The sequence below is a fragment of the Cannabis sativa genome, unplaced genomic scaffold, assembly GCF_029168945.1.
Source record: "Cannabis sativa cultivar Pink pepper isolate KNU-18-1 unplaced genomic scaffold, ASM2916894v1 Contig3, whole genome shotgun sequence".
NCBI classification, from domain to species: domain Eukaryota; kingdom Viridiplantae; phylum Streptophyta; class Magnoliopsida; order Rosales; family Cannabaceae; genus Cannabis; species Cannabis sativa.
In genome coordinates this window covers 6357210-6383549 of record NW_026870039.1, presented here as the reverse complement: position 1 = coordinate 6383549, position 26340 = coordinate 6357210, and the positions used below count along the sequence as shown (strand labels likewise).

At 32.5% G+C, this 26340-nt stretch overlaps 2 protein-coding genes and 1 long non-coding RNA gene across 9 annotated transcripts; 1 reads left to right on the top strand and 2 right to left on the bottom strand.

The window, feature by feature from the left end:
* Positions 1 to 7312: 7312 nt before the first annotated feature.
* Positions 7313 to 8644, bottom strand: LOC133033157 (uncharacterized). The gene is made up of 2 exons (XM_061107774.1): positions 8577 to 8644; positions 7313 to 7877 (listed from the first exon to the last, which is right to left on the bottom strand). Exon 2 carries the CDS (start codon positions 7875 to 7877, stop codon positions 7461 to 7463), a length of 417 nt encoding a protein of 138 aa, XP_060963757.1. The 5' UTR covers positions 8577 to 8644; the 3' UTR covers positions 7313 to 7460.
* Positions 8645 to 11016: 2372 nt separating this feature from the next.
* Positions 11017 to 26340, top strand: LOC115703222 (kinesin-like protein KIN-12D). 3 transcript variants are annotated; one of them, XM_030630736.2, is made up of 37 exons: positions 11019 to 12082; positions 12245 to 12400; positions 12495 to 12578; positions 13136 to 13255; positions 13341 to 13454; positions 13541 to 13633; positions 13740 to 13900; positions 13996 to 14070; positions 14181 to 14268; positions 14366 to 14424; positions 14504 to 14567; positions 14665 to 14730; positions 14818 to 15009; positions 15228 to 15332; positions 15419 to 15654; positions 15728 to 15797; positions 15889 to 15954; positions 16137 to 16181; positions 16264 to 16343; positions 16459 to 16540; positions 16750 to 18438; positions 18522 to 18977; positions 19476 to 21851; positions 21947 to 22054; positions 22141 to 22262; positions 22382 to 22469; positions 22599 to 22673; positions 22804 to 23049; positions 23187 to 23285; positions 23538 to 23609; positions 23706 to 23764; positions 23860 to 23971; positions 24068 to 24178; positions 25017 to 25187; positions 25629 to 25694; positions 25779 to 25898; positions 25984 to 26340. In XM_030630736.2, exons 1-37 carry the CDS (start codon positions 11402 to 11404, stop codon positions 26125 to 26127), a joined length of 8751 nt encoding a protein of 2916 aa, XP_030486596.2. In that variant the 5' UTR covers positions 11019 to 11401; the 3' UTR covers positions 26128 to 26340. The 3 variants fall into 3 exon arrangements, 2 of the variants coding, with proteins under 2 accessions (XP_030486596.2, XP_030486595.2); XM_030630735.2 differs by having other exon boundaries at positions 11020 to 12082; positions 23538 to 23612; XR_009685519.1 differs by lacking the exons at positions 23860 to 23971; positions 24068 to 24178; positions 25017 to 25187; ... (1 more) ...; positions 25779 to 25898; positions 25984 to 26340 and having other exon boundaries at positions 11017 to 12082; positions 23215 to 23285.
* LOC133029032 (uncharacterized) lies at positions 13864 to 26148 on the bottom strand. Of its 5 annotated transcripts, none has more exons than XR_009685521.1 (3): positions 25511 to 25779; positions 25053 to 25114; positions 13864 to 13986 (listed from the first exon to the last, which is right to left on the bottom strand). It is a non-coding gene; the product is annotated as an uncharacterized LOC133029032 (long non-coding RNA). The 5 variants fall into 5 exon arrangements; XR_009685523.1 differs by lacking the exon at positions 13864 to 13986 and adding an exon at positions 23046 to 23739 and having other exon boundaries at positions 25053 to 25646; positions 25754 to 26148; XR_009685524.1 differs by lacking the exon at positions 13864 to 13986 and adding an exon at positions 23046 to 23739.

Genomic DNA, 26340 nt, shown 5'->3' with positions numbered 1-26340 from the left:
ATAATATCGTTCTATTTTATTATGATATATTTATTATTCGAAAAATAATAAAATAAAAAAGAAAAGACTATTTCACTCTTAAAAAAATCACAAATATAGAATTAATTAAATCATGAAAGTTCTTAGTTTACTGATCAATATATATTGAGAGATACCATATTATACCATAAAAATAATATACTACATGCTACCATGCTCTAACACACACAAAGACATACTATATATCAATCTATTGAGCCAATAAAAAACTCAAATAATTGTGCTCACTGGTGAGAATGGAAACAACATATATATGTTTCATTAAAATTTTAACAAAAGTAAGATATAATAACTTACATGAAAGTAGGGTGATCATAATGGTATTGGTGAGGAAAAAGAAAGGACTTCAAATATAAAGAATCATTCGTAGACGATCTATAAAAGTTAAAGATTGCTTATAGTGTATGTAATTATGAGTGATCAGTATGTATTCATGTATTTAGATGCATATATTTATATATACACACTCTAAAAACAGCACAACAAAGAAAAAAAAACTATACGAATTTACGTAATAAGAAAATATTATAGTAGAGCACAAGTAATAATCAAAGCATGATTCACAAAAGAGAAAAATACATGTATTTATATAGTTGTAACTAAATATGAAATACTCAAGGGGGTTATGGATAGATAGAAAGGTTGGTAACGCATGAATTTATAAAATGTTAATTATCATTAATTATATTTTATTATGAATATAAAATAATTACAAATTTGAAATGTATACATATATTTTCTTTATTGTAAATAAAAAATTGAATTCTTTTAATGAAATAGAAAGGAAAGTTGTGAAAAAAGTTTTTTAATTTATATTTAATGAAATCCATAGTGTAATGTAAGTTAGTAATGCATGAATTATGTAAGTAAAATAGAGAGTGACTTTTAGTCTTTACAATGTAAATAGAATTTTTAGAGTAAAAAAATAAAATCAAATAAAAAAATTGAAGTCTTTTAATGAAATAGTTTACGTTGTGAAAACGTTTTTTTAATTTATATCTAGTGTAATGTAAGTTACTAATGCGTGCATGCATAAGAAAGCTTAAATGTAAGTTACTAATGCATATTATGTAAATAAATTAAAAAAGATTTTCAGTTTTATAATGTAAATATAGAATTTTTAATAGAGTATAATAAAATAAAGTCAAAAAAATTAGAAAAAAAGAAAAATTAGAATCCTAGATTGTTAAGTTGACATATGTATATAAATTGATTGATATATATATATATATGGGTGACTATTCAATGGTTACATTTTTATTGTAACCATATGGTTACATTTTTCTTTAACCTGTAATAGCAGGTTACTAATAGGTAGACTTTCCTTTTTTAAATTTAATTAATTATAATTAACTATTTTCTTAAAATAATTAATTAAATAGACATTCCTTTTTTAAAATTATTTAATTATAATTAACAATTTTCTTAAAATAATTAATTAAATATTTAACAAGACCTCTTTTAGCAATTAATATTTATATTTAAATCCTTACTTAAATTATTTTAATAATTAAGCCATTTAATTATAATATTTACAATAAAATTTATTTTTTTTACAAAAATTAAACTTCTTTTAACACAAATTAAAATTCTCTTCTTATAATAAATTTTCAAATAATTAATTATTTTGTTACAATTATATGAACTAAGTATGAGGCCTCAAGCTAATCAATCGATAACAAGTGCAACTATTTTTTTTTCTAAAAAATCCTTCAACTTATTTCATTTTTTTACTTTTTAAATATTTAAATAAAAAAATTAAATAATTAAGTGTAATAATTTAAAATTAAGATTACAAGTATAATAAAATTTAAATTATGAAATTATATGTATATAATTTTAAATTATAAAAAGTTTTGCTATAAAAATTTTAATAATTTAAGTATAAAAAAATAAATTGCTAAAAGATCCGTGTATAGTAATAAATTGCAAAAAATTAATTAATAATTATAATTAATTTAATTTTAAAATATAATTAATCTTAATTAAAGTTTTATAAGGAAATAAATGATTAGGTTACTTTCAGGTTACAAGTTATTTATTATTTATTTTTATTTAATTTCCAAATTAATCACAACCATTTAATAGTAATCCAATGGCTTAAAAAAATGTAACCATGATGGTTACAATAAAAATGTAACCATTGAAACCTCTTCCATATATATATTGATATTGATTAATGAATATATTGTGTTGGTATGATACATATGACTTTTTATCTACATATAGAAAAATACAAAATTATTAAAATATTAGAAAAATGGAAAAATAAGTATTGAAGATAATAACAATCTTAGGCATGCCACATAAATTCCCTAAAATCTTCCTTTATATATATATGTAAATATATATTTACAAAATTACTATACATATATCATATTTTTTTGGTGTAATAAAATATCTATCTATATATATATAGATGAGAATACTAATAGTTTAAAAGAATACTAATAGATTATTTATAAAAAATTAAGAATGGGGAGGTTACATTATTTTTTTCTTATTATTCAATAGAAAAAAATTAGAAAACATAACAAAATAGAAAAAATAGAGAAATGGAAGGAAAAGATGCCACATCAATCCTCTTATGCTTTCCTTTATTTATATATATAGATTGGGAGTTTTGAATAATTTTTATTAAATTAAAATAAAATACTTTTTTTTAAAGAAAATAATCAAAAACTTTATTAAACTTCAATCTTTGCTACCAAACAAGATAGCAACTTAGTTGCGACATCCCTCAAACTGAAAATACGATCAGAATATAAACTAGAAGCTCTTGCAAATAAATGAGCTACTGAGTTTGCTCAACGTTTTACAAAATAAATTAAGATATTACCTAATTCCAAAAGTAAGGCCTTGCAATCCTGAACAACTGAACCAAAGCTAGAAATCATTCTCAAAGGGCTTCGGATTGTTTCTACGACCAACAAGCAGTTAGATTTAAGTGTCACAGCCAACCCTTGGCCTTGATCCAACTTAAGGCCTCAAGAACCCCAATCGCCTCCGCTAGCTCCGGTCTAACCACCCCTAAATAGGAAAGTGTAACACCTTCAATAAGGTAGCCGAAGTCATTCCTAGCAATCGCACCGAAACCATAGCCTTGTGACCCTTCAAAGACTGCAACATCGACATTAACCTTAACACCATTTGTACCAGGGGGCCTCCACCACTCGGCTCCATCCCCAGCAGCCAACTGAGATGACTCCAAAGGAGTTTGAGCGGTCTTCCATTAGTCAAGGTAAGTAATAGCAAAAGCAACAGTCGAAGAAACATTAGGAAGCTTATTATTCCACACCTTATCATTCTGAGCCTTCCAAATGGCCCAACAAAGAACAGCAACCAAACATTGAGTATCGTTGGAGGCGGAATCGAAAGCGGTGGCACACCAGTCCAAGAAATCCATACCAGCCGTGATAGTCGTGTTTACCCCAGCCTTTTCCCAACAAGTTGCTGCCACAGAACACGTGACAAGAGCATGTAAAATGGTTTCATCATGTGAATCACAGATTGGACAAAGACTAGTAACAGTAACTCGCTTGGTAATAAGCATTACCAAAGTAGGGAGGCAATAGGAAGCTCCTCTCCAAACCAGGTTCTTGCACTTGGGGGGAATCTTCAATCTCCATAGATTATTCCAAAAATTCGAAGCCTCCACATGGTTCCAAGAGCCATTCAATTTCTGCAACAGATTGAAAGCACTCTTCATAGTGTAGTCACCTGAACATTCAAGAAACCAGTAGAAGGAGTCCGGCCCTGCATTAGCTTGAATCGAAATGCCACAAATTAAAGCTTTGTCTCTATCATTGAAAAGGTCATTCACTATCTCCAATTCCCAGCCAACACCCTCAACTTTAAGCAAATTTTCAACCATAATGTCGTTAAGAGTAGGATGAGATGAAGTTACACAAGGATTAACCTCATCAGGAAGCCAACGGTCCCCTAGCACAGATACCGACTTGCCATCACCAATTTTCCAATGCACTCCATTATTCACCACACTTTTAGTCTCCCAGATGCTACGCCATATAAAACTCGGGTTGTTACCCAGTTGGGCCGTGAGATAAGTGCCCCATGGAAAATATCTAGCCTTTATAGGGATTCCCTCAAAAAACACTATAAATATCCCATAGACAGAATAAAAAAGGGGTGGATCGATTAATTAAGGAATTTAAGGGAGTAAAGAAGAGAGAGATTCACCAAGAACATTCTCTGTAAAAAAATACTCTTATAAATAATAAAGACTTGTGGACTAAGGTTCATTAATGCCCCAACCATGTAAAAATCACGTACATTAAACTTTCTACATCTCTTCTCATTATACTATTTAATTGGTTGCCAAAAACCTCTGTCAACACCAATATTAATATCTATTCATTCTCTTCAAGGAATCTACAATAAATTTATGATATACTAAAATATATGTATAATTCACATTCTATTCAATAATCAAATATAATTTTATTTTGATTATAAGTGTGTCCGTACTACAAGTACATGACTACTATTATTCAATTCCACACATGATATATAGATTTCATGCACTTTGATTGTGTGTGGTATTTTATCTTTTGGTTATTTCTAATTTCTTCTAGAAATATTTGAGTAGTAAACAATGCCATTGATTATTTAAAATTATGGCTAATTAGGATTTTTGCCCCCTGAACTTTGACATGTACCAAATCATGCCCCCTGAACTTTTAAGGTCGTTAAAAATACCTCATGAACTATTGAGATTGTAGGATTTAAGGACTTTTTTCCAATTTTAGTAAAAAAGTCTAACATGGATGAAAATTCAGAGGGCATGATTTAGTACATGTCAAAGTTCGAGGGTCACGATTTGGTAGATATCAAAGTCTGGGGAGCATGGTTTAGTACATAAACAACACTGAAATAGTAAAATTGAATGAAATTTGACAAAAGTCCTTAAATCCAACGATCTCAATAGTTCAGGGGGTATTTTTAACGACCTTAAAAGTTCAGGGGATATGATTTGGTACATGTCAAAGTTCAGGGGGCAAAAATCCTAATTAGCCTGAAATTATTACATTCACTTCAGGAAATGACGTTGAACAAGTAGAACATTATTATAAATTTATTAATTGTTCATTCATAAAAATATAAGAAATTATTCAACAATTCTTTTATAATATTTCAAAGAATATATGAATATAATTTTTGCACAATCTTCAAGATGTATACAAAATTTGATCTTTAATATATGTCACATGTAATAATTTATAATATAAACATTGTAAGTAATAACAATGTATAATAACATGAGTAATATGTAGAATACGAACACTCTTTAAAAGTAATTGAATTCAATTCGTATCATTCTTTGTAGGGAATGATGAATAATAAATATATGCCTCGTGTATTTAAATAAACATTAGTCATGTTCATTGTTATTCTTATACTTTGATGTTTCAATGCAATTTTCTTAACATCCTTTTTGGGTATCCAAAATCACTATAAAATTACATGATCATTTTTAATGATTCTTTAGTTGTATTCACATAAATACAATATTTTTGACAAATAGAAAATATTAACTTCAGGAAATATTTGTCAAAATCTATATCGATATTAGATTACTTTTCATTGTCCTCAAAGGATACAAGAACATATATATGAATATGTATTCATCTCTTTTATTATATTTCAGTCAGTTATATGATAAATAATTAAATATTATGTTTGCATAACTTCAGGATATATGCAAGATTTTATAGAGAACGCATTCTTCAGGATATATGCAATATTTTATCGAGGATACATACTTTTTTTTTTGGATATATGTATAATTTACATAGATTTTCTCTATCATATCGTAGACACATATATTGTAAATATTATAAATAATTTATGAATATAATATATATATATATATAAAATGAATCATAAACATATAATAATAAGAATATATGCATATTTAACATATAATATATAGATGTTAAATGAAAAAGAAAAAGAAAAAAGGGTTCTTGAAATTTCTTTAGTCAGATGAGTATATATATAAATGGAACATTTTTTAATGGGTAATATCCATTGATAGGAACTAAAAAAAATTAATAAGGTAATAATCTAATAATCTTTTTATGGCAAGTTTCTAAAAATTATTTTTTTTTTTTAAAAAAAAAAATTATATTTATTTTTTATAAAATTAGAAATAATAATTACAACTAATAATTTGAAAAAAAAATTATAAATTATTTTTAAAAATTAATTAAAATTACTACTTTATTATTTTATGAAATTATGAGTTTATTAATAATTTATTATTGTAAAACTAAAAATCATTTACATGTATATTAATGTGTTTTTTTATTAGAAGAATAGGAGCTTGATTGTGGAATCCAATTGTCTTAATATTATTCATATTCTTAAAAATAAAACGCTACAATACTTCTTAGTTCTTACTTAGGCTATCATTGTTAGAAAAATATTATTACCATCCAATGATTTTTTTGATATTACCATGAATCATTCTCCTAGAATAACTAATGAGGTGTTGTTCATTATTTATATTTTTAGGATTGGAAGATGATAATCTTGTCTAGGGGGGTCAAATATAATTTTTTGTGCTGAAATTCTTGTGTTGGCAATTGTCATTATTCAATAATGTTTATGACACTTTTTTCTTCCTTCATTTTTTTTTGTTAAAATTTTCTTCATTGGTTTTGTTCTTATAGATTTGGTAAGCTCAAGTATTTTTTTAAAAAAATAAAAACATATAAATAATTGTTAATTATTATAAAATTAAAGATTTTAGGTTTAAAAAAAAATCTTATAAATTTTATGTGTATTACAGTTTAAAGCTTAAAATTATTATTTTTTTTTATTTTCAGTAATGCAATTTAGAATTCTAATATGAAGAAATTTTATAAAAAGATAAATATGCACTTTTTTTTCTTTTTAATCTTTAAAATGATTTTTATTAAAAAAATAGTTTGTTAATTTTTTTAGTGTGTTTTATTTTTTAAATAACAATTCTATTTATAAATTTTTTATTTCTATTAATAGTTTTATCTATTTTAGGAATATAGAGAATAACAAAATAGGAAATATTAATTTTATAATATTTAATTAATGATTATAAATATCAACCATTAGATATTTGATCTAATGGTCAAGAATAAAATACTCATACATGGGTAATACCCATTAATAGCATACCCATATATAAATATATATTTAGTGTATCGTGACCTTCAAACAATATTCAAGAACTTTAACAAAATATTTACCTTAGGGCTTGGGCAGAGACTCGTGCTGATAACGTGTTATAAAATAATATAGAATAATATGAAATAAATAAGAAGAAAAGAAGAAGAAGATGATGAAGAGAGAAAGAGAAACTTTAAGTAATAACAGCCCTAACTTGTACACATCGTCTGCCACATCGCACGCCTCAAATGCTAGCCAAAGGGTTTGAAAGTGACCCTTTTGGCATTGTTGAGGTAGTCCCGCAGTATCTGATCAGACTCACAAAGTGTACTCAATTCTTCTGTCGTGGGGCCACCGCTCATCTTTAGGCCGGTGATCAAACCGAACTCAGACCGTTCAAATCTGGCTTTGGTTTTACCCACGTAAAACCACACTTCATCATTTTTCACCCCACTCACTTTCTTTTTCCTCAACAGCAGTTGATGCACAATCACCCCGGAGAATTTCAGATCATTTGCATTCCAAAAAACAAAAGGAGTTTCCTTCACCCTCTCTGTCAAGTTAAAGGCTTCAAACTTTGCTTTAATTGAAGCAAAGTACCCATTCCCTCTGTAAGTGATACGCCCAGGAAAATGCTCAGCCAAGGGGAGAATGAATTCTGGAGCCATCTGCAAATTCAAACAAAAAATCTTATTAATTGGACTATATCGCACAATAATCGCATAACAATCGCACATACGTCACTTAAAATCGCAAAAATCCAACATATGTCGCACAAACATCACTTAAAATCGCTTAACCACAACAATAAATTTATAGGCTTCAATTGCAAATTGCCTAGTAAACATCGTACAATAATCGCATAGTACTCGCATAGAAGTCGCCAAAAATATCATTTCTAATTCTAACAATACTTACAGCACTAAAATCGCATAAAAGGTCACACAATATCGCTCAATATCGCATAAAAAAACCCAAAACCCAAAAAACTTAACTGACTCACATAATATCGCTCAAAAATCGCACAAATATCGCTCAATATCGCATAAAAAAACCAAAACCCAAAAAACTTTACTTACTCACGTAATATCGCTCGAAAATCGTACAAATATCGCTCAAAAATCTAAAACACACAAACCCTATACAGACTCGTATTATATCGCACATAAAATCGCACAATATCGCACAATACATACAAAACCAGAAAACATCTATGGCTTGAAACCCATATTCTTCCCAGAGTTTTATTGCACAATTTATCCCAAATAACATACAAAATCGCAACTTTCAATTCAATAACAGATTCAACAACAAATGTATGCATTTTAAAGGAGAAATTCAAAGAAAAATTCCAAAAAAAAACAAACTTGGGATTGGTGCGATTGGGGTTGTTGGGGTTCGAGTGGGTCTCGTTGGTCGCTCAGGTCGATTGGGTCGAGAGGGCATCCGTCGATGGGGTCGACTGGGTCGAGAGGGTCGTTTGAGCTTTGGGTCGAGAGGGTCGTCGGAGCGCGGGGTCGAGAGGGTCGTCTGGTTTGAATGGAGGGGCTGGGTTGATTGGGTCGTCTGGTTCAACCTTGCTGGTTCAAACGGAGGGGGAGAGCTTCTCGGATGGGGGTTCGAATGGAAAGTGAAGGAGGAGAGAGAGAGGGGGCTGTTAGAGAGAATGAGGGGAAAGTGAAAGGATATGGGTAATTTTGGAAGAATATTGAAAAATTGGCATATATTTACTATGTGTAAATTTTTGATTTAATTAAACACCACTTCTAACTTTTTAGCATAATATATCAAATTTTCCATTCTAAATTTCAAACTAAATACTATAAAATACAAACTTTAAATGTAAAATAGTTTAACAATTAAACGTAATTTATATATTATATTATAGATAATTTTAGTAAAAAATATGTAAATCGGTTTATTTGGTTTGTTCGAGTTATTTGGGCGGGTTAGAAAAATATTCAAACTGCCCAATATATTTAGGGTATTTTACAAAAATACTGCATTTGGGGTAATTGTTTTCAATTTTACTGCCACACGGCAGAATTAACATTTATACTGTCCTCCCCTTTTTTTTTTCTTTTATACTGTCAACAACAAAACAAAAGTATGAGGCCTCCATCTTTGACAATCACAGACATAACCACCACAACAACACCAGGACACCGGAAAATAACCATTAATTCCGACAAGAATAAACAAAAGCAGTAAAATCGACGTCAATAAATAATCATGGCAAAACAACGGTAAAACAACACTAAAACAATCAAACAAAACAAAAGAAAAAAATGATTAAAAAAAACAAACAATCTGCTGCACAACCTCAACACCAGATGCAAAATCAACTATATTTGCAAGTCTATACCTAGAAAATTATAAAAAAAAAACTACTAAAACAACACTGAAACAACACAAAAACAAATGAAGCAAATATAACTACTTAGAAAAATATAAAAGAAACACACACCTCAAAACTCTCTTGTGAGTGAGCTCGTCAAATATATTTATAGGAGAACCAAAAGAAAAAAACCACAAAAATAGCCAAAGAGAACGAAGAAGAAATGTATTTATAGCCTCCATCTTCCACACTCACAGACATAACCATCACAACAACACGAGAACACCCAGAAAATACCTATTAATTCCAGCGAGATGGAGCAAGGGCAGTGAAATCGGCATCAAATAAATAAATCATGAAAAACAACAGTAAAACAATACTAAAACAATAGTAAAACAAAAAAAAACAATAAAAGAAAAAAATGATCAAAAATTAACTATGTTGTGCACATCCTCAATACTAAATGCACTATATTTGCAAGAAAAGTTCTAGAAAATTAGAACAAAAAAAAACCACACTAACTCTTATATTTTCAAAAAAAAACATAACTAAGAACTTAAAAAAATTAAAAAAAAAAAAAAGAAGAAGAAAAGAAAAGAAGATGAAGAAGAAGAAGAAGAACTAAACATGAAAAAAAAATAAAAATCATGAAAAACAACAGTAGAACAATACTAAAACAACGGTAAAGATGAAGAAAAAAAAACTTGAAGAAGAAGATGAATATTAGAACATGGGGGTGAGATTTATTTGAAAAGCTAGAAGATAAAGATGATGAAGAAGATGAATAGTGAGAAATGGGAGTGGGATTTTTAAATCTATTTAAATAAAAAAAAAGAATGAGACATGGGGTGTGATTTTTAAATTTATTTAAATAAAAGAAAAAGTAAAACATGTCACTTTTATGACACATCCCATCAACATTTTCATCAAAATAATAATTATTAAATTATCTCAAAAAATAATAATTATTAAATATTAAAAATAATAAATAATAACTTTTATATCCATTAAAATAAAAAATTAAATAAATAATTGAGCCCATGTCCCAATCAATCTAAAAAAAAAAACAAAACAATAACATAAAATTGAAAATTGTTGGCAGCCGAAAAAGAAAAAAAAAAAAAAAAAAAAGTTGGCAGCCGAAAAAAAAAAAAAAAAAACAAAACAAAACAGTACAAAAGTTATTTTTGGAGTGTAACAGTATAAAAGAAAGAAAATGAGAAAACACAGTAAACTGTGTAAATTTCCCTATATTTATTGGGCGGTTTTAATTTCTTATAAAGTTATTCAGATTGTATTTTTTTTTATCAATTTATTCAGTTTGATTTGAGGAATTTATTGGATTGAGGGATTTGTAAATAATTTTGAGCAACCCTATTAATTATTAAACCCTATTAATTATTAAACTTGTAATAATGGCTAGGACTATCTTTTTCCAAATAAAGTTTTTACTTGACTTGTTGGCATTTAGCCGTTGAAATTTGAAATTTGTGAGCATTTTTAAATCTCTCGCAATTCAAATCCCTATACCGCGGCCACATCTCCACTAAATTCAAATCCAGTTCACATCTCCACCCTCCATTTAATCTCAGTTCAAAACACATAACTAGCTTTTTCTATTTCCAGACAGTAGAGAGAGAGAGAGTGAGAGAGAGTGATGTTCAAACTCAAAGCCAAGAGAAAAAGAAAGCGATAAACTTAGAAAGAGCAGAGGAACATGAGTGTTTGAATCAAGATCTACTTGATTTTCACTTCGGCCAAGATTTTCTACTAACATTTCAGGGATTTTTCAGCTGCGCATATTGGTTTTCCACAAACCGATTTCTTGGTTTTTGCTCTTTGGTGTAATTTAGGATGTTGAGGGATTTCAAATTTTTGCGTGGAAATACTGGGAAGAACGATGAGGCGGAGAACATTCCTGTTGGCCGGAATGATTTATTGGTTAGTAGAATATCTTCGGATGCATCTAGAGCTCCTTTAAACGCTATACAGGAGCCCACTTCATATACCAAGCAAGAACAAGAAATGGGCAGTGGTCGGAGTAAGGTCGATAAGACTCCGAGTAAGGTCAAAACCAGAGTTGCAGATCCAGCATTGCCTCTTCGGACGCCCGACAAGTATGGAGCTGGGATTTCAGCTAGGCAACGATTCGGGTGGGCGGCGCAGAAGAACGAGCTTGGAGCTACTGCCGGTGATTTGCGTGACGATGTACAAGTCCGGGGAGCTGGAGTTAGTAATGGAGGTTTTGCGAACATGACGCCTCGAACTACAACGAGAACAGTTGGGAGAGCTGGTTCGAATTTTTCAGAGACCAATTCCACGCAGAGCACGCCTACTAAAAGCGTTTCTAAACCTCCGGGTTCTAGTCTCCGGAGCAAGGTGGATGGAACTGGTGGTGCCCGACAGGCAAATTTTGCTCCATTGTACAAAGGCACGCCTATTCCTTCTGGTTCGTGTACAGTGGTTAATACAGTCGAAGTTCCTCACTTCGATTTGAAGGAAAATCCATCGTTCTGGATGGAGCACAATGTACAGGTAATGATTCTCTTGGCTTTTCTTTCTTTCTTTCTTTAAGACAGTTGATCCTACTTTTTATTGATGATTTAGGGAAATCGTGAACTGGGTATGCGTAGTTTGCTAGTAATATATTGCTTGATTTGATAAATTCTGATGATGGGATTGGGAACACTTGTGCAGGTGGTTATTCGTGTTCGTCCTCTTAATAGCATGGAGCGAAGCACAAACGGATACAGTAGGTGCTTGAAGCAAGAAAGCTTTAACACCATTTCTTGGATTGGCCATCCAGAAACTAGGTTCACATTTGACCATGTAGCATGTGAAACAGTAGACCAGGTCCGGATAGAGTAGTGAATAGTACTAACACTTTATTTTCTTAACCTTCTGCCCTTGAATTGATGAGCTGACTTGCTTTAGCTATGACTTGCAGGAAATGCTTTTCAGGATGGCCTGTCTTCCCATGGTGGAGAACTGCCTGTCAGGGTACAATAGCTGTATGTTTGCATATGGACAGGTAAATCCATATACATACTAGCCTTTTAAACAATTTGGGTGTTTTCTTTCGTTTTCTTTCTTTCGAAACTCAAACACTACCTAGTTGATGATATATTGAGTCTACTATTGTGTAGTCCTATTGAAGCTTGTTTAACATTTGTCATTTCATTCATGCCTTTGTTAAGTCTAGGTTTTGTTGAAATACTGATTATATTCGTGAAGTGTACATAGTCACAAAGTGTTGTGACAACGACCTATTTTACAGCAAGTAAAAGTTCAGTTCACAGCAAATTCTTTCTCTTTATGCACTCTGCAATGCAGTGCATGATAAGTTATAAATACTACTACTTTGACTGTTTGACAAGTATGCAACCCATCATATATTGTGCATTTGAATAATATTTCGAATAACCATACATATGGATTTTGCATGACTAATTTGTGCTGACCAGCCTTATCTATTACTTCTACAGAGTGGTAATTTTTGTATAGTAATACCAGTTGTGCTAATAATAGTAAGTCAAGTATTTCACTTTTTTTGGACTATTAATCATCAAGAGGGTTTCAATGATGCAGACGGGAAGTGGAAAAACATATACAATGCTTGGGGATATTGAAAACTTAGAAGTCAAGCCCAGTCCACATCGGGGAATGACACCACGCATATTTGAATTTTTGTTTGCTAGGATCCAAGCTGTAAGTATTCAATTTTGGCTAGTTTTCCTTCACAATGTATGTGCAAGTTTACAGTGTTGTTTGCCATATACCTTTCTATTTTTAGGAAGAGGAAAGCAGGAGGGATGAGAAATTAACATACAATTGCAAGTGTTCTTTCTTAGAGATTTACAATGAACAGATCACAGATCTCCTTGATCCCTCATGTACTAATTTGCTTGTAAGTCTGGTTAATTTGCTGTCTTTTGAGAAATGCCATACTTTCCAATTTATTATCAATCTCTATTCTTTATTTTCTTTTTCCAGCTGCGTGAGGATGTTAAAAAGGGTGTATATGTAGAAAATCTCTCTGAATTTGAAGTTCGGACTGTGAGCGACATCGTAAATCTTCTAATTCAGGTTAAAACTTATTCATCATTATTCTTTTTCATTTAGTATGATTATTTTTCTAATGCATTTTTCATTATTTACATATGCTTGCACTAATAGTGATTTCTGCTTATAGGGTTCTTCAAATAGAAAAGTTGCATCTACAAATATGAACAGAGAGAGCAGTCGTTCACATAGTGTATTTACCTGTGTGATTGAAAGTAGATGGGAAAACGATTCCACGACCAACTTAAGGTTTGCTAGACTAAACTTGGTTGATCTGGCTGGATCAGAAAGGTAAGGCAACATCATCAGTCTTGCTTCAGTTTGTGATTCCAAGAATTTGCATGACACTTTCCTCACTCACCAACTTCTTCCCTTCCCTGTAACAGGCAGAAAACTTCTGGTGCTGAGGGTGAGCGTTTAAAAGAAGCTGCTAACATTAACAAATCTTTGTCGACATTAGGGTACTTATTTTCTTGTTACATTGACAAAGCTTGATTTTTGAGACATAATGATTTTTTTGGATCAGTCTTTGTTATTTGCTGTCTTTAAACATGGACCTATGCATTTTCAGTCATGTAATAATGGTTCTAGTGGATGTGGCGCAAGGGAAGCCAAGACATATTCCTTATAGGGACTCGAGGCTTACCTTCCTCCTACAGGTTAATACTGTTTTGTGATTTCTTTAATTAGCACTGAATAGCTCTACATTTTTTAGTTATGACTCGTAATGTTTCTATTCAATTATTTAAAATGTAGGACTCACTCGGTGGGAACTCAAAGACTATGATTATTGCAAATGTCAGCCCTTCTATCTGGTTAGTTTCATCTCTGGGAATTACGGTACCTTAGTTTCATAGCTGACCTTTAATTAACACATGTATATTTTTTTTTCAGCTCTCAAGCTGAAACTTTAAACACTCTTAAGTTTGCCCAGAGAGCAAAAATGATCCAGAATAATGTAAGCTTCTTTCTAATCAATGCAGTATTATTTAATATTTTGAAGGCTTGGAAAACTTTTGAGTTATACTTTTAAATTTTTTTTCTTCATTGCATAGGCCGTAGTGAATGAAGATTCTTCAGGAGATGTCACCACTCTGCAACACCAAATACGACTTCTAAAGGTTAGAGAAAAATTTGATAATTCATTCATTGCCTGTGCCATATGTGAAATAGTATGATTTGAACATCAATGGCTATGATTGTAACAGGAGGAGCTTTCTATTCTTAGACGTCAGAATGTATCGAGATCCTTATCCTTTGGTCTTCCCACTGTTGAAGATACGAGAGCAAGACAAGAGCAGGAAAGTGGTTTTCCAGGACATGTGTGTGACATGGATGTAGAAGATGACGATTTGCTGAAAACTGAATCCAAAGGCACTGTGAGAATGTCTACTAAACAGGTATATTGCTTTGACAGTTTTTATTTCGATGGACTTTTTGATAAATGCTTTCGTTTTCTTTTCTATACATGCACAATAAATCTGGACATCAAATGAAAAATAAGAATTTAGTTTACTTTGTAGTTTGCTTAACTGTTAATTCTATCAACAGCAAGTAATATTTTCTGTAGATATCTTGTATTCCCAGTTACATGTGGTAAACCAATGATTTATTACAGCTGAAATGTTTGGAGACAACTCTTGCTGGTGCCTTACGAAGGGAGCAGATGGCAGAAACTTGCATTAAGCAACTTGAGGCTGAAATAGAGCAATTAAATCGTTTGGTATATATATCTAGTGTGCCATTTTTTCCTTTTCAGAACTGTCATTTGGATTGTGTTTTATTATTCCTGTATTTATAACCTGTCAGGCACGTCAAAGAGAAGAAGACACCAGATGTACTAAGATGATGCTCAGGTTTCGAGAAGACAAAATCAGAAGACAGGAGGCACTTGTTAATGGTTCTATTCCTGCTGAGATTTATTTGCAAGAAGAGACAAGAGCTCTATCTGAAGAGATTCAACTACTTCAAGCTAAGCTAGATAAGAATCCAGAAGTAACTCGATTTGCTTTGGAAAATATAAGACTTTTAGACCAGCTTAGAAGGTACTTTTTGCAAACCTCAACCATTTCTAGCTGTTAAATCAATTTTACAAGTTTCATTATTATGGCATTGTAGATTTCAAGAATTCTACGAAGAAGGAGAGAGAGAAATACTCTTGTCTGAAGTATCCAAATTGCGAGATCAGGTGTTTAAAAATATAAACTAAATTATTCTTTCTTGCCAGTTGAGTTGCTTTATGGGGCTTGTGAAACTAAAGATGATGCATTTGTTTGCAGCTACTTCAATTTCTTGACGGAAACTCCATACATCATAGTTATCAAAATTTTATCACAGAACCTGAGGTGGCATACTTTTCTCACCTCTTCTATTATTCAAGCTTCTCATTTCTGTCATTTTGTTTGTGGAAATATGGGTTTCAGTGGAAGATGATATCATATATAGCCCTTTTTGCCACTTTCCTTTCATCATTTTATCCCAAGATTCTTATTTTAATATATATTATATATATATTTTTTTGACACAGGAAGCCATTTACATGAACAAGAAGAATGATTCTCTTACTCTAGAGGTATCATTTAATCCTTTTTCGAAGGAAGTTACATATTAGTTATATACTTGTAGCTCATATTTTGCTTTGTAACTGGTTGTAGTTGGAGAAAACTGTTAATGAACTTGAGGAATGCCGGCGCAACTTAAAAGCTTGTTTGGATGAAAATGCAAAACTCAGTAGGTGAGAAAATCGTTGCCAAGCTTCAATTGAGATAGTCCTCCAGTTAGAAGTGGTTTATGTTAATTTTCACTTCCGATCTCTTATAAATTGCTGTTTTTTTCTGGAAATTCTGCAGGGAGCTAGAAGATGCACAATCAATGTTGATCAATGTTAAGCCTAAGCCTTCTAATCAAGTAGATAGTGTTAAGACCACAGAGGTACATACATTTTTTAACTCCAAGTATATAGCTCTTGTTTGAGTTTTTTTAAATACTCCTAAAGAAGAAATACCACTGAGACAAGGAAAAGAAATTAGTCTCATTGGTTGATTGTCTGGACCCCTTATGAGCTATGTTTAGGTTATTAAGTGTTAGTTTAACATTTGTTTATATCTAAATTTATTAATGGGAAATAACATTATTTTCAGGATTCACAAGATTTAGGATCTCTCAAACTTAATAGTGCTGTTCAAAATCAAATCGAGGAGATGGAGGCAAAGCATGAATCCATTATGACTAAGAATGCAGAAGAAATTGTTAACTTGCAATTGGAATTGGATATACTAAAGATCATTTTCAAAGAAGATTCAGAGCAAAGAGTAACATGCTTAAACAAAGAACTTGAGCGTGCAAAAGAAGATTTATTTTTGACGATCAAACATCATGAAGACACAAAGACAGAACTGATGGAAGCTAAGTCTGTTATTGAAGCTATGGAGTCTCAGCAGATTTTGTCTATCAACGAAATGGAAGACCTAAGAAACACTAACAGCCGTTATATGCAGCTTTTGAGTAAATATGAAGTTGAAATTATGGCTCTTCAAGAGCATCTTGCTTTGAAGGAGCTAAAGGATGTCTCACCTACAAACTGCTCCAAGAATGATACTTCTTTGTTGCAGGAAAAGGTGACGAGAATGCAATGTTCCCTTGAAAAGGCCAAGAGACTGAACACATGGTACCAAAATGATCGTGAATTTCATGTCTCTAATGATGAAGAAATGGATCAGGTTCGCTCACAGGTAGAAGCTGAAACTGCTGAGGTGATTGTGTGCATGCAGGAAGAGTTGGCCATACTTCAGCAGCAAGTCCAGGATAGTCATTTGAAAGAAGTAGAGATGAGAAGGAATTTAATGCTTTCAGAAACTGAATTAAAGGAGGTTGATGAAAAAGTGAATCTCCTGATCAAAGATAATGGGAGTTTAAATGCAAAGCTAAAGGAGAAAGATGCAGAACTTAGAAGTTTATCTGAAGAATGGTGTTTGTTAACTACTGAGATAGAAGCAATTCTTTCAGATGGGTGTGAGTTACTCATTGATGCTTCTGATCAACTTGAACATATATCTAATTCTTTTCCTCAGAAAAGGATTTGGATATCAGAACATGTTGGTAGGATGGTAAGAACCATATCTGAAAAAGAATTATTGATTGAAGAATTGAGAAGATGTTTAGAGGATGCAAACAACAAACAAAGTGACGTAGAGAGTATGCTAAAGTCACTGAGAGGAGCAGCGATGGTTATCACTGAAGCTCACCAGCGCGAATTCAGTGAAAAAGAGAAAGACATCCTGGCCTTGACATCACTGCTGAGTGTAAAAGCATCGACCATAGATAAGCTGGAAAATAGACTGAAATTACAGGAAGATGAGCTAAAAAAAGCATCAGTTTGTGCAACAGTTGCTTTTGTCATTGTCAACAGATTAGAAGAAGTGAATCATCACAATCTTGATGAATTACAGCAAAAGAATATCCAACTTACTAAATCAGAAGAAACTAACATGAGGATGGATGCCCTCCTCTGTGAACAGGTTGTTGTGGTTGAAGAAGCAGAAAGACAGATCATGTCTTTGAAAGCAGAGCTTGTAAACTTGAGGGAAATTTCATCTGATCTAAAGCAGAAGCTTGCGGATGAGCAAAAACGTAACTATTCTATGACAGAAAAACTTAAAGATGTTGAAGAGAATAATATATTAGTTGCAAAGGAAAAACTGGCTGAGCTAAAATATGGTGTTTCCTCACTCAAGTCATGCATGGGCACCCATGTGGAGCAGTATAAAAGTCTTCCAAGGAATAGTCCACAGGAAGATCGTACATCTTTCGATGGAGAAGGTGCAGGCTGGGTAAGTTAACATCTTTGTATTGGTTGAGGTCCTTTAATTACGGATGCATGATTTATAGTCCCTAAACCTGAATATTCTTGCAGATAGATAATGAAATATATCAAGATGATGAAGTTGAGAACGAAATCGTTGAGGACTCAGGAACCGGCATCTCCAAGTCTTCTCCTGACATAGGGAAGAAGGTATGTTTTCATTCATGTGATCAGGATAAGTTCAAGTCTTCCCCTTGTGAGGAAAAATGTGATAGGGACACTACTATTATTCTTCTGAGAAGGGAAATGGAATATGCCCTTCAAAGTTTACAAGAGGTGCAGGTTGAGATGGAAAAGCTACGTAGAGAGAATAAAGACATACTGAAGTCTGAGCAATATAGTCGCAAAAGCATGACATGTTTTACAAACCAAATAAGAAATCTACAAACAACTTTGACTGACTTTGAAGTTCAATCCAAACTGAAGATGGAAGTTTTGAATCAACGGCTAGAGGCATCTGAACAGAATGTGGTGGAAGCTGGCTCGCATTTGTATGAAACTAGAGAGGTGATTAAAGACTTTCATACCTCTAATTTTGGGATGCCTCTAATTCTTCCATATTCTACTGAGTACTGAACATTGTTTTGAATATTATTTAAAACAAATAATAAATTATTTCAAAATATAAAATAATTGAAATAATGATAAATTATTTAATTAAATAAAATATTGGTATAAGCTGTCATATCAGGCATTTAACAGCAAGATTTAACAATTACACCAAAATCTAGACAGAGTATATTATTACCACCAAAAGAAATATTTGAGTATTGAAAGTGTAACATTGAAAAGATTTGAATTTTCGCACTCAATATCTCTTTCTTCATGTCAACATATGATAATTTATTAATTTAGACATACATCCTTTTCAAATTTTCTCTTCATGATAACGTATTTAGGCATAAATAAATCAATTTGCTTTCTCGTAATACTAAACATTAATTCCTTGTTTATTTTAGCATTTTGCTACTTTTAGAATTCTTCTAATGTGTCTTTGTTTAACAGTTGCTTGAATTAGAAGTTGATGATGCAAAATTGGTTGCTGCTCAGAAAGCTGCTGAAGTTGCTTGCATTCTCTCTAAATTTGAAGAAGCGCAAGATACAATGAAGGAAGCAGATATTATGATTAATGGGCTGATGATAGCAAATGAGACCATGAAGCTTGAAGTAAAAAAATTGCACAAAATAAATTGCAGGCTGACAAAAGATAAAGATATATTAGCTAATGAAGTTCAGAGCTTGCAGTCCATTAACATCATCAAAAGTCAGCAATGTGAACAACTTAGGTCTGATTTATCGGAGACAAACGCATTGGTTGTAGAACTGGAGGGTATGATTGTGGAGGTCCGGGCTTCTTTCAAAGAAAATTTCTTGCTTCTATCCTCGGACTTCGGTACTCTGAAGAGTCTACTATTTGACACTTCAAAGCTAGTGAAGACATGGCTTGATGAAATTTGGTCTGAGATAATTGGGAGGGATTGTGCGGTGTCAGTCCTTCACCTTTGCCACATGGGAATTCTATTGGAAACAGTGACGGGGCTAAATGCTGAGAATGGGCTGCTTCAACATGGCATGTGTGAATCAAATGCTGTTATTGCTGATTTGAAAGAGCACAATAGCAAGTCAATAAAAGAGCTTGAGATGTGTAGGGTGATGAAGGGAAAATTATTGTGTGACATCAAAAATGGTTTCAATCGCATTTCCAAAACAGAGGATGAAAATAAAGAGCTTAGTGCCAAGCTAACCTCTTTCGATGAGAAGATATCAGAGTTGCAGCTACAAGAGGAGTTGATGGTGCAGAGGTCTAACTACATAGGATCTCAGCTTGTTATGTTGATGGCGGAGTTGGACTTAAGTAACAAAAATTTGGCAGCATCACTTTTGGATCAAGAGAAATTATTGCAAGACAAAGAGGAGGTCTTCAAATCACAATCTGAGTCTTTTATGATGGAGTGGTGCGTGAAAGAATTCGAGTCACTTATATTGGCATCACAATTAGAGGAAATGGCTCTTCGTAAAGCTAATGCAGAAAGAGAGCATAGCCAGTGCTGTACAATTCTTGAAGATTTAAAGAGAGAAATTATTCTCTTCAAGGTAGATGCAGAACTGAAATATCAGCTCTTGAGAGATAAGGAAGTTGAGGTTGCTTGTCAATTCTCTGTCCTTGATCAGCAAAAGCAGAAAATGGAGGAGGAGCTACTACTGCTGGAATCTTCTTCACATGAACTGAAGACTGATTTCAGAAAGAAGGAAGCTGAGCTAACTAGAATGATCAGCTTTGAGAAAGAAAATGAGGTGCTGAAAATTGAGATTGAGAAATTGAATGCTGAGAAAAGCTTAGTTCTTCACAATCTTGAAGAGAAGAATTCTGATGTTGAATCATATTTAGGGCAAGTTGATGTCTTTGAGAAAGAAAATCACAGGTTACGAGATGAAATTTTAATTTTGGAGACTCGTGTTGCCAATCTGGAGACAGATTTCCAGCTGAAAACTGAAGAACTTCATGAACTCCAACTATCTCATTATTCTATGACAGAAGAAAATGTTCTTTTGGAAGAAGAGCTTGTGTCTTCCAAGAGAAACAAGCATGAACTTCTCACCATGGCCAGCTCTAACATCAAGAAATGTGTTGATTTGATGGATAGCAGGTTAAATGTTCTGAACGAAGGAGGCTTTGTGAACTTGGATGAAATGCTTAAAGAAATATGTGAAACTGCAGAGAAGACAAATGAGTTTATGGAGCAGATTGAGTACCTAAAGGGCCAATGCAAAGAGCTGGAATTCGAAAATAAATCTCTTCAAACAGAGCTACTAAGGAAGGATGATGTTCTCAAAGGCTTGTTATTTGATCTGAGCTTGTTGCAGGAATCTGCATCCAATACCAAGGATCAAAAAGATGAAATGAAGGAACTAGTGGCATCACTTGAGGCTTTAGAAGATGAGCTTTTGGTGAAATCAATTGAGCTCGATGAGGCCATGGCTTCAAAAGAAATGCTTGAAGCTCAGTTGCACGAGAAAACAGATAGAATCAACACTCTTGAGTTGAGTATCTCAAGAGATTGTGAGTCTCGAGATGTTCTTCGCAGTGAAAATTTGGAACTGAAGGCTCAGCTAGAAGATGCTTTTACTGCTAAACGTTATGCCGAGGAGGATTTGACTGAGACAAAGAAGGTAAATGAGAGCTTAGAAATGGAGCTCATGGAAATGGGTAATGCTATTGACTGCTTGAATGATTCGGTAGAATCTCTGAGAAGTAATCTAGGTGAACTTGAGAGCGAGAGGGATCAACTACAGCTAGAAATGCTTGGTTTGAAAAACAAGCTTGAAGCAGAACAGGCACGGGCTGAAGAGCAAGAAGCAATTGCAAAGGAAGCACAACAGGTACAAGAAATTTGGCACAAGGAAACAAACAATGTCGTTTATTATTACTTTATAATTTCATTTCCTGATTTTGTTTTGCATCATCTCTGTGTCAGATAGCCGAATCTAAGAACATCTATGTTGACGAAAAAGAGGCAGAAGTGAAGCTATATGAAAGGTCTATTGAAGAGCTAGAGTATACTATAAATGTACTGGAAAACAAGGTAAATTTTGGATAATGATTTGTAAACTGTAATTCTTGTGGCCCGGAGTTTATTCTTACCATGTCATATGATGTCTTTGTTTTTAGGTTGCTATTGTTAAGGAAGAAGCTGAAAGACAGCGGTTGCAGAGAGAAGAGCTGGAATTGGAACTTCATGCAGTAAAACAACAAACACGAAATGTTGAAAATGCTGATGCTGACATGAGAAGGTCTAGAATTCACCTCCATAACAATTTCAATTTAATTGAAGAAAAAAGTTATTTTATTATTACTCATAATAATAAATGTATCTTGTATTAAAGTGCCAAATTTGACCTTTTCCCTTCAGTTACTTACATGAAAAAGAGAAAAGTCTTCAAGAAGCAGTTGCGCAAATACAGATTCTTGAGAAGGATATAGTTGAGAAGGACTCAGAGGTGACTATCTTTCTTAAATTATTCTAAGCTTGCCAAGGAAGCAGCCCCTTATTTTCACAAATGAATTTGAACATAGTTCATTAATCATGTGATTAAAGATTGTAATTCCAATTATTTTTCTTTCTACAGATTGCCCAATTCAAGGCCCATATCTCTGAGCTAAACTTGCATGCTGAAGCACAGGCTAGTGAGTACAAACAAAAGGTACGCCACCACCATTAAATGGATATATCAAACTTCATTGAATAGGTTGCATGCATAGAAATATATATAATTGATAATGCCCTTAGTTTTTCTTTTGTTTCATCTGGCTAACTTTTATAAGTGGAAACAGTTCAAAGCGTTGGAAGCCATGGCTGAACAAGTCAGACCCGAAGGTAGCAGCTTTCTTCATGCCCTGACTTCTTCACCGAAAAAGGCTGAGAAGTTTGTTGCAAAGCCGAGGGGATCTGGTTCTCCTTTTAAATGCATTGGCTTAGGCATGGTGCAACAAATAAAATCAGAGAGGGATGAGGATCTTACTGCGGCAAGGCTGCGAATTGAAGAGCTTGAATCCCTTGTGGCAAGCCGTCAAAAAGAGGTAGGCCTTGCTGCCCTGAATTGGTTGCTCCAAGATTTGGACAATGAACATAAGAGTCATTTATGTCATTGTTTTGTTCTTCTATTAATGTTTGTTACCAAAATAATTTGGATTACTCCTTTCTCTTCTCAATGTAGATATTTACTCTAAACACCAAATTGGCAGCTGCTGAAAGTATGACCCACGATGTGATTCGGGACTTACTGGGAGTCAAGTTGGACATGACTACTTACGTGGTAACTATTTAGCCTTACTGGTTTTAGTCTAACAAACTAATGCCAGTTTTAATGTATATTCGAAAAATTGAGTTTCATTAAAGTTTTCATAAAATCTGTATACAAATGACTCTTCCTGACATACAGATATCTGGGTTATATATATATATATATATATTCTGAAGCCAACATTGGCAAATATGGTATAAAAATAGATCATTTTTTAGTCTGGACAACAATTCTAATATCACACATCTCCTATTTTAATGCCAGTCACTACTAGACAATCAGCAAGTTCAGAAAATTACTGAGAAGGCTCGATTTCATGATATAGAATCCCAAGATGTAGTAAGCTCAGCTTTCATCATCTGAATCTTAGCTTGACATCTTTGCTCTTGAATATGCTATGAACATGACTTGTTTTTATTGAATTTCCTTCAGGATCAGGAGGTTGTTAAGCTGAAAAAACAGCTAACTGAATTCATCAAAGAGAGACAAGGGTAAGCAATGATTTGACTTACCAAAAGTATCAAGTAACACACACATTATCAAAAATTATCTTAGGCATGTCTAAGTTTATTTCCCCATGATTCAGATGGCTAGAGGAGATTGATCGAAAACAGGCTGAAGTAGTAGCTGCACAAGTTGCCTTAGAGAAGCTTCGACAGCGTGATCAATTACTTAAAGCTGAGAATGAGATGTTAAAGGTGGATAAATGAATTTGTGCTTAGCAAATTAAAGTTATTGGAATGTCACCGTAGAAGTTAACGACGGTTTGTTACCCTTGTATTCATTATTTGCAGATGGAGAATGTAAATCACAAGAAGAAAGTGATGGAACTTGAAGGAGAAATAAATAAATTGTCTGGCCAGCAAAACCTCCATCAACGAATTCATCATCATACTAAAATCAAGGCAAGATCTTATGACTTACTTTCAACTGTCCTAACTTTTTCACAAGCTTGCTAAATTAGTAATGGCCAGAATACAACTCACTATAAAAAATTTGCTTCAATCCTAAGCCAAAAATTGTGCCAAATTTAGCACACTATTGCGTGATGCATATTTTGTATCACCACAAATTTATTCAATTTACTTTTACGTCTTTTTTATTAGTTTTAGCTACTAGATTTTTTACTTCTTATTTTAGGCTATTGTAGATTTTTATCCTCAAATTATGACTTAAGCATTATTGTGTCCCATGATTTTTTAGGCCTGATTTCGTAATGTTGTAAAGTGGTCATTCACTTAACTTCTGTCACACTTGGCTAGCGGATGCTCAGTCCATTATCATGTCCGTTGCTATATTAGTGGCATGTGTATAATTTAAATTATGCATTTTAAGAAAATCTTTAAAGTAAAAATCAATTAATGAATAAATAAACATAAATTAAGTAAAACTAATGTAAAAAGTTATAAGAATGTATACATATATTTCAAATTATTATACACCTTATGCTAACTAAACAGCCACATCACACATTTTGTTAGCCAGATGACAATGACAAAAATCCTGAAAGCAAATATAATAAAGAAACATATTACTTTTATATATTTTCAATGACATTAATAAAAACTGATTTTTGGATAAACTTCTATAATTTGAGAACAATGCTAAATATTAGGACAAATATATAACACACGAACTTTTTGTATTAAATATATCACAATAGATCTAACAGATTCTGTTCTTCAGATTCAAACTCCTTACATTTCTCTTATCAATTTTGAGTGGGAATTTATATGTTTACAGGAAGAAAACAACACGCTCAAGACTCAGAATGCTGACCTTAGCACCAAGCTGAGGCGGACAGAAGTCCTTCTTTCTCGTGTGAAGGATGAACTTGCTTGCTTCCGTGCATCCAATGGGAGGAATCCATACATAGATTTTGATGAAGAGAAACGGTTGAGTTCAAAATTAAAGGTAAGTACACTGTACTTCAGGGATTTATTTGCATTGGTTTACTATATATATGAAGATTCTTTGGTACTTCCATGTGCAAAAAAGACTACCAGTGCATTGGTTTATAAATACTTATAAATCTAATTTTTTTTTATGTGATGATGGATACTGTAGTTATATAGTAAATATTGAATAAATTTTCCTATTTTATTTATATGCTTGTGAAGCCGAATGTTTAGATTTTTTTTAGTAACAAGTTCAGAATTTTATGAAAATTAATGGGATATGTACATCGTCACATAAAAAAGAAAAAAAGAAAAATTGGAATTATAACTATATAGTACCAAGAGCACGAAGGAGTGTGGTGGTAGTAGTCCCTTATTGCCTTATTGACAGAGGAGTATATATCGATATTTTTAGAGAGAGAGAGTTAGGCAATTAACAATGAATTATCTGCTCCAGGAAACAGAGGAGGAAAAACTGCAATTAGCACATAAGTTATTGGCTCTGTGTACCAGTATCTTAAAGGTAAGCCCAAATACAAACTTATGTGTAATTTCAATACATAGAAAATGAATCAACCTAACCTTATTCAAACCAATCAATTTGCAGGCAGCTGGAATTACAAAGCCTGTAAATGAGATTAACCCTTCTCTTGCTGAAGAAGTTCTTGAGCAGTTAAAGAATAAAATTGCCTCTATGGATAGAGAAGTGCAAGATTTGAAATACAAGGTCCCTAATATGTTAATATCTTCCATACATATTAGATATAAATATATAGTTCATCAGAATGACAGCTGTTTGTTGTGATTTGCAGAGTAAGATTACATGTGAAAGAGCTCGATTGTGTGAGCTCTTGCCACAATCTTCACCAATTAATTCTAGAGCAGATGAGGAGAAACGTCCAACCCCCAAAAAGGTGTCCCATGCTCCATACTTTAATTCTGATATAGATCGTTGAATTGTAAACAAATGGTGTGTAACTGTGTATAGTTAACTCTGCTAACATGTATAATCGACAATTTTTTTGTCCAACATATTTTTTTTTTTTTTTTTTGAAAAATTTGTCCAACATATTTGAAGGGCAAAATTTATATTTGTTCTCTTTATTTTGTACTGTAAATATTTCAATTACGTGTGTTAAATTAATAAAGAATTTAACTTATTCTCCCTA

Bases quoted from the DNA above. Each gene is read 5' to 3' on its own strand.
- LOC133033157 (XM_061107774.1), bottom strand. From the start codon at position 7,877: ATGGCTCCAGAATTCATTCTCCCCTTGGCTGAGCATTTTCCTGGGCGT.
- LOC115703222 (XM_030630735.2), top strand. From the start codon at position 11,402: ATGTTGAGGGATTTCAAATTTTTGCGTGGAAATACTGGGAAGAACGAT. The intron at 15,955-16,136 runs GTGGCATACTTT...TTTTTGACACAG, and splicing joins ATTTTATCACAGAACCTGAG to GAAGCCATTTACATGAACAA. The intron at 16,541-16,749 runs GTACATACATTT...CATTATTTTCAG, and splicing joins ATAGTGTTAAGACCACAGAG to GATTCACAAGATTTAGGATC.